The 8736-nt window shown below is 41.0% G+C and overlaps 1 protein-coding gene across 3 annotated transcripts in view; it reads left to right on the top strand.

Moving 5' to 3' along the window:
* LOC111868714 (5-oxoprolinase) overlaps positions 1-3792 on the top strand; it is a 62357-nt gene extending 58565 nt beyond the window's left edge. For all 3 annotated transcript variants that reach the window (XM_033753145.1, XM_023859630.2, XM_033753146.1), the window contains one exon: positions 3091-3792. In XM_033753145.1, coding sequence (XP_033609036.1) covers positions 3091-3243 — 153 coding nt within the window. In that variant the 3' untranslated portion in view covers positions 3244-3792. The remainder of the gene's footprint in view (positions 1-3090) is intronic.
* The last annotated feature ends 4944 nt before the right edge of the window (positions 3793-8736 follow it).

The following is an 8736-nucleotide window of genomic DNA, read 5'->3' as shown; positions in this document are numbered from 1 at the left end:
ATATTATCTGTCGCTGAACTAGAATTATTTTGAACTCTTGTGGGAAAGTTAACAGTACTGGAGAGATTGTAAGATGATAACAAAGAGTCTAAATTTAGATTCCTATTACTGTCGATGAGATAGTTTATATTTATATCACCACAAATTATAAATTCAACTTTTGAACTATGCAGTACATTTAGGATGGTTTCTAATCTATTTATAAAGTGATTGAAGTTTCCAGATATATAAAGTCAGTATACAAATATGCTTGGTTTTACAGCATATGCAATATGCTGTAAAACCAATAAAACTCTAAAATATGCATTTATATGCACAATAAAAACGACATAATTTCAATAAGATTGGCTGGAAACATGCATAATTACATTTAAAAATAGAAATAAACCCTAGGAAAAAAATATGACATGTCATAGAAATCCGGGCCCTACTAATTACCATTTATTTTAGTCTATCCTTGTTGGCCATGGCATCACCCCATTTATCAGCAACAGGTTAACTTCAGTCTCAACCTTCTTGACCACTTTTATTAGCCATTCAAAATTGACATTATTTAAGAATACCTAGGATCTCTTTTGTGTTTAAACAAATGTCATAGTTCAAAAATGTCTGTGTGTTTTATTGAAACATAATTCAGAGAACGTTTCAGTGCAATAGGCAACATATTGTCATGTGTTCGGTTTATGTCACGCGACAAGTAACTTCATGCCTTTTTTGATATAGTGAATTTATTGCACATTCGCTGCACACTTGTACAATTCACAGTAATACAATCTTAATCTTATACAATTCACTATCTCAATTGCTGTTCAACTACATCTCAGCGACAAGTAACTTCATGCCTTATTTGATATAGTGAATTTATTGCACATTCGCTGCACACTTGTACAATTCACAGTAATACAATCTTAATCTTATACAATTCACTATCTCAATTGCTGTTCAACTACATCTCGGTGAATCCATTCAACTGTCTCCGGTGGCGGCTAGCCTGCAACTCTGGTTACTCACTACTGAATAGTGTTCGCTGCGCCTTATTTAGCCTCTGCACGGACAACACAGAAAACAGTTATGTGATAAGTACCGCTGTTGCCTGACGCAGTGTTTACAAGTGTTGCTGGCAACGCTGTCGGGAGTTGTTTACAGCTGGGTAGTAACCACTGTATTCCTTGTTATGTCACTGTGGCAGTGGTTGCCTGCTGCAGCTGCTGCTCTGCCACGTCACCACGGTGGTGGGGTGTGTGTTCACCGAACGTTGCGTACTGGTGGAAGGAGTGGGGGTATGTGAAGTCACTCGCGAGACGAGAGTTCACGCGCCATCCATGTCACAATATTTTAATCTTTCCAGTGTATTATAAATGTGTACTTCAATTCTAAAACCCATGTGAGGCAGCATCACAACTCACATGTTGAAAATCTCAGATAGGTATGGAAAACTATTGTCAGGGAGGTTGTGTGTGTAAATAGCATTTTGTGACGTACTAAACTGAAAAAAAAAAGATTCATAATTCCTCTGTAATTCTTTTAATATAATTATTTGATGTAGGTAAAGTAGGATGCTATAGCAAGCTAGAGAACTTCCTGAATGAGAAATGAGAAATATTCTCACTTCACAACTTTTTTTTTCTGTCAGTTGCTGTTTTGTTTGTCACTGAAAACTCTTACAACTTCTGCTGAACTACCTATAAAAACCATCATATTATTTGCTTGTTTAGTTATTTGGGGAATCTGTGTTTTCAGCAAATCTCTCTTGTTCATTAAGTGTCACAAATCATTTATAAGAATTACAAATTTTATGATACTGCTTAACGGCTCAAGGCCAACCAGGGAGAGATGCTAGGCCAGCTTTCAAGCTCTGCTAAGTTAAATAGTGAGGCCGTGCCATAGCTCAAGTGGTTAGTCACTGGCTTCCCACCGTGGTGGCCCAGGTTCGATCCCGGATCTGGTCAAGTGGGATTTGTGGTGGACAAAGTGGCGCTGGGGCAGGTTTTCTCCGATTACTTTGGTTTCCCCTGCCAATCTTCATTCCACCAATTGCTCCACAATCACCCTCACCTATCATCTGGGGCTGGTACAATAGGCCAGAAGTGACTGCAGTACAAGGGACTTAGTCCCACCCCACTAGCAATAAAAAAAAAGTTAGTGACAGTAAATTTGTGTTTGATTCGTTCTCTGTATTAAGTAGGCTGTTGTTATTGATAACATGTTGAATCAAATGTGCTGTTAGTAATCCCATACATTTCTTGTATAAAATTGATGAAATAGCTTTGACAGTTTCTTATTGGATAATGATAGAAGTAGGTTTTCTGTTTTCTGTTATTGTTTTCATTAGATAAATGATTCTTACATGTTCTGTAATTATTAAATATGCTTTTACTAATGTTACATCCTGACGTCTACCTGTGGCATGTAATGTTGAGTTAAGTGTCATGTGTTGTTATAAACCAAAAAACCCTGCACTTGTCCTTCAATTATAGTAAATAATCTGGTTCACAAAGCTGCTTCTGAAACACTTAAGGCAAAGTTCTGTACTTTTAAAAGAACACAGCACAGAGTTTATGTTTTCTGTTAACAGTAAATTTAGAAATAAACCCTTTTAGTTTCTGTATAAAGATTGTCTGTACATTTCCATGCTCTGCATTTATTGCTATGATGGAGGACTGATGCATTAAAACATGTCTGTCTGTCATGTGGTTCAACGATTTATCTATATAGTAAACATGTTCCAATTTAATTTTGCCTTATGCTTTTACAAGTTTTCTAAGAACTTGTTCTGTCATTTGCCAAATTTTTACGAACAGGTTATACTGAACTGAAGCAAATCTGCTGGGTGACACCACTGTGTTTTGGATATTTTCATAGTTTGACTCATCCCCTTCAGTCTAATTTTGGGTTAGTACCTTGAATTAAGCCACAATTGCTTGATTTAGTGTAACAATAAATGATAGTGTTATTAAGAAAAATGAAGATTTTTTTTTTTCAAATATAAATTTCATAATTCTGAGATTTGTATGTGTCATGATTTGAAGTTGTTGTAGGTGCTGAGTTCTGACCGCATGCTGTAGAACATATTTTCTTAATGTATTGCAGGATATATTCCGACTGCTGACACCTGGTGGTGGTGGATATGGGTGCCCAAATGTTATGACATCAGCTGAAGAAGACACCAGTCAGAAGAAACAGCCCTTGTCCATTGAACGAGGCAGTGTATATGAATATCATCGGGCTCAAGAGTCTGTGTAATATCATGAGTTTCTATAGTATTTCTTAAAAACCGTTTAATTAGTAATCTTTCTAGCAGACTGAATATTTGGAGTCAGCCCGCCCCCCCACCTTTTTATTATTCCAGTAAATGTGATCAGATTTGGTACACAAATACTCATTTAATCAAGTCATTAACCATCATCATACAGTTCTGAATAAGTAGGAATTCCAGACACCCTTTCAGTGTTAATATTGCCACATTATTTTGTATTACCATGTCTACAGCAGGTTGATTGATGCAGATGGTCTGTTTTGTGCCTATGTATTACATGATCCAAAAATCCAAAGAGTTTGCAATCTCACATTATGTGATATTTGAGGTTCTCATTATGGTGACTGAAGAAATTGCTGGGTGATGTGGTCTGGTAAGCAGAGTGCTGTGTGCTTGCTTGGCTTACCCTTTGATCCTGAAAGAGGAAGCAGTATGTTACTCTGAAACATCTGTAAGCTTCTACTGTCCTACATATTGTCACATTATAGAAAATATTTAAAAAAAAAATGCCTTTTAGTCCGCAAGTGAACTATACCGACCGGGCGACTGCCTCTTGTGGGCGAAGTTAGTGCCAACCTTTGTGGATGGATGGTGGTGTGTGGTCAGCACAACGAATTGCCACGGGCGTTAATTTCGGTTTTCTGGACCGGATAATATTCTTCAATCTTAACATTAATTTCATCAGTTAACAAAAGACAGGACATCACAGATGATGTGCATCCTGGCAAATGCAAGTACGTGCACATATTTGTTGAAGGAAAGGTAGAGAATGGTCATTTATGCTCCTGTCTCATTTGAACATGAATGTATGCACCTTCTCATCAAAAGGACAGGACAGGATGTTATACACAATGTGTTCTCTCAAGGTTGTTACTCCTGAACTGGCATAGTTTGTGTTCTGATATTTAGAAATGCTGATTGTTCACGTTGCAGGGCTATTGTTTGCTACTAAAGAATCCTGCATGATTTTATTTATTTTCAAGTGCAAATCCTGATGACAGCCAGCGATCATGACTGAAGTTTTTCATTATTTTCCTTAATCCTGCCAATTATATGCTGGATTAGTAACTTAAAAATATCGTGGCCATTTTCTCACTCCCCTCTCTCCCAATTTATCTTTCACAGTCATCACACAACATGACCTAAACAGTTGTCACAGTGCCCTAAATAACTGTAACATGGGATGTAGATTTTCGTTCTAATGAATTGCTCAACATAGAAGAATGAACCAATTGTTACGAGTGTCCCTCCTTTCTGGCGTAGACCTTCAAAGCCACCAGTATGTCTGTACCACAGTTCATTACATGGTGCTGGGTTCCCCCATGGAAAGTTGAACAGTGTAGGTGGTGGGATCAGATGGGAAGCGAACACAACCATACTGTCACGTGTTGGATATGTAATGCAACAAATAACTTCATGCCATTTTGGGTTTAGTGAATTTATTCCACACTTGCTCTTACAATTACACAATTTATAATTTTACAACTACTGCCATCTGCAGTATCACAAAACTTCTCTTGCTGTAGTTACTTCTATGCACTAGATACAACTCAACTTGTAGCTGCTGGACTTCAATTCATACTGGATACCCCGAATACTGACTGACTTTTGCAGCTACTACAATTCAGCTGCGTTGGGCGACTTCACAATCCACACTCACTCTCTAGTAACTCTGGTTACACTGACAAATACTCCTCGTTATGTAGCTTCCGTACTGACAACACAGAAAACAGCTACGTGATAGCTACCACTGTTGCGTGATGTCATGTTTACTGATTGCCAAGTAACAGTCTCTGCAGGGAGTCACCTGTTGCCATGTAGTAACCGCGGTGTCCCCTGTTACGTCACCATGGGGAGGGGGTTGTCCTGAATAGGGCAAATACGTCACAAACGTCACAATGCATTGCTAAAAAACGGATGTTGGAGAAAAGTCCTGGTGTGCCAAAGAGTTTGTCCAGAAACCTGAAGAAGGGTTGTGTTAGTGGTTTTCTATGCCCAAGGTTCCAGCTACAAAAGTCAATGCAATTCATGATACTGAGAAACTATTCTGGGTCAGTAAAAAAAGAGAAGTCTTCTAATGAGCTCTGACTCATTCAGCATCATAGTTTGCTGGGGGAAGTACTTAAATGTGGTCTTTGGGATATTCATCTTTATCACACAGAAATAAACTCTCATCTCGAAGACCATCATGGCAGACAAATGAGGGGCTTCTTTGAGCTACCCTCTGTTTTGCGTGGATCGTGATGATTTTCCACTCCCTTCTCTGCATTCTCTCTCAGATGGATTTAGCATCAATTGTGGGCCAATTCAACACTTCTTCCAATGCCCATCTACTTAATGTTTGGTTTCCCAGGATTGTATCCAAGTCTCTGGGTTATATGTAGTGCTAACCTCTGACCTTAATGGAGCTAATGTTTTATCATTCATTAGCTCCACATAGTCCACGTTACAATCTTAACTCAATCAAATTCCTTGTCAAATCGTATTAAGCTTCATGTTAGCAGTAGCTTGTATATTGGCCTGTTTCTGAGATATTGGATGATATTTATTTTTTTGTGGTCTAACATGCATATTTAGAAACGATACATAGAATTGTCTGTGTAATAATACCACCATTTTCCTCTGAGTTGAAAGTTTTGGAACCGATCGTGTTTCGTCTGTGACTCGTGTCTTCTCATTTCCCACGTCTTCATGGAGAGTGGGGTGACCCCAATGACGAAATAAACCATGCATCTCAGCAAGATGTTCACTTGTTAGCTCAGTGGTCTCTAGATACCCCACGACTTCTCATGTATTTTCTTTCAGCTTCTTCAAATTCCCCTTTGATCCAATGAAAGAATTCACCAACATTTCTGATATCTTCAAATCTATCTAACATCAGAGAGATGCACATTGGCTCATACATACAAAAGGCCCTGTATGCGGAATTTCCCACGCCACTTAGAGATTGATCAGGAATCTGACATAGGTTCAACAGAACCCTTTCCAGGAGTGGAGTCATCTAGTACATAATTATACCACATTGAAAAGACCCTGGCTGATAGGGTGTCGCAGATCATTATCTGGTCATAATCATACACAGAATAAGTTGGGATACCATTAGCATCCAAGGAGGATAAATAATATGCACGATGGCATGGCCCTGATATCAATCCAATTTAGAATTTCTTCTAGTGTCTTCAGTTGCTGCATAGCGGTTCTGACATCTATCCATTTCTGCAACTCTCTTAATCTTTGTCAAACCTCCAGTCCGAATTGGAAATTGCCCTTGGGGCCTGGAAGGTTGCAACCTTTATGTACTGTCCTGACTGACTGGATTACTGCTTCTAAGGTGTCTTGAAGTGGCCTCCGTAGTCTAGGGGTAACGTTCCCACCTCATGACTCAAGGTACGCGGGTTCAAACCCGGTGGAGGTCATGGAATTGTTAAAGGATGGAAAAATTCAGGGAACAAGTCGTCTGGGAGGGGCTTTAAGCTGTGGGTGCCGTGTCGTAAATTTACGGCATGTAAAAGATCATGCCTCTAGGAGACCTCTGAGCTAAATTAGGCAAAAAGTTTCCTGCCCAAGCAGTTTTCAATGCCTCTGGTAGATGGGGGAAGTATTAGGTACCGAAGGCCGACCTCGTTGGCTGAATGGGGCTAATAGCACGCACCAGTACCGGTAGGGTACGGCGACTGGTAGAATATCAAAGGGGGACGTACAATAGATCAACTGGTCGCGGTGCATGGGGAACCCCCCCCTATAATAATAATAATAATAATAATAATAATGTGTCTGGATAGTGCTTGTCTATTCAGGTTGAAACCAGACATGTTCTCTTAGGGTACATGGCCGATGTGAACACAGTCCCATGTGTGGACTCGAGTGGAAGGTTATGTCTTTGGGAGGTTTTGGGAGAGTTCTGATAGCTGATCTGAGAAACTGTGGAATCATGTTTGGTATCTCATAGATGCACTCCTCACAGCAGGCCTAATTGGGTATTGCAGGTGAGAGTCAGGACAACGTGGGTGATCAGGTGATGAGTAATCTAAGATGCTCACATGTGGTGGTGTCATATCATCCATGATTGCAATCATAGAAAGTGACATGTAGATGAAATGACGTCAAACAAATTTCTCCCTTTACAAATCAGCACAAACAAAATACCTTTGATGGGTAATATTTGCCTGTACAATTGTTGGCCAGGTGTTCTTGACTTGTAGCACAGCACCGATGGCGGACATGGAGGCATCTGTAATGAATTCAGAGTGCAAGTGGCATGGATGGATCAGTGTTCGCTAGTAGAGTGCCGGGTAACAGACTCGCCTTGCACTCTTTGAATGCCTTGAAAAGCTCTGGCGTCCAGGTGATGGGGTGGGAGTCCTTGACCCTGGGACCAGAGAGAGAACATTGTGCAGTGGCTCCTGGGTGGCTGCTGCTTGTAGCAGAAATCACCTATAGAAGTTCAGCATGCCCAGAAATCGATGGCGCTGACTGGCGGTCTTGGGAGGGTAGTAGTTGTGGAGATGGGTCACTCGTTTTTCCAGTGGGAGGGAACCCTCGGTAGACACCTTGTAACCGAGGAAGGTAACCTCGGCTGCTCTGAAGACGCACTTTACCGGGTTGATGATCCTGTACCTATGAAGTAGGTTGAAGAGAGCCTGTAGGTGCTGTTCGTGCTCTTCGAGTGACTGGGAGAAGACAATTCCGTCACGTAGGCAAAAGAGAAGTAGAGTCCCCACAGAATGTTGTCCATGAAGCATTGAAACGTCTGGGTGGTGTTATGTAAGCCAAAAGTCGTGAAGGGGAACTCAGATAGGCCGAATGGCGTGGTGATGGCGAAATTCCCGTCCATCCTGGTGATATGCATAAGATGGCATTCCTTGGAAGAACAGGTGACCCACCTCCAGGATTGCCACCCTCGCAAGACCACCAGTGATCTCCGTCAATTTCTTGGCATGCTGAACTTCTATGGGCGGTTTCTGCTGCAAGCAGTGGGCACCCAGGCAACTAACTGCACAACATTCTCTCCAGTCCCAGGACCAAGGGCTCCCACCCCATCACCTGGATGCCGGAGCTTCTCAAGGAATTCGAAGAGTGCAAGGAGAGTCTGTCACACGCCACTTTACTAGTGCGCCCTGATCCATCTGCAACACTTGCACTGGTTACAGATGCCTCCATGTCCGCCATGGGTACTGTGCTACAACAACGAGTCAAGAAGGCTTGGCCAACAATTGTACAGGCAAATGTTACCCATCAAAGGTATTTTGTTTGTGCTGATTTGTAAAGGGAGAAATTTGCCTAACGTTATTTGATTGTGTCATTTTCTATGATTGCAATCATGGATGATATGACACCACCACATGTGAGCATCTTAGATTACTCATCACCTGATCACCCACGTTGCCCTGACTCTCACCTGCAATACCGAATTAGGCCTGCTGTGAGGAGTGCATCTATGAGATACCAAATAGGATTCCACAGTTTCTCAGATCAGCTAT

Source organism: Cryptotermes secundus, unplaced genomic scaffold, assembly GCF_002891405.2.
Source record: "Cryptotermes secundus unplaced genomic scaffold, Csec_1.0 scaffold1688, whole genome shotgun sequence".
NCBI lineage: Eukaryota > Metazoa > Arthropoda > Insecta > Blattodea > Kalotermitidae > Cryptotermes > Cryptotermes secundus.
The sequence above is the reverse complement of the archived record's forward strand: the minus strand, read 5'-3'. Positions and strand labels throughout refer to the sequence as shown.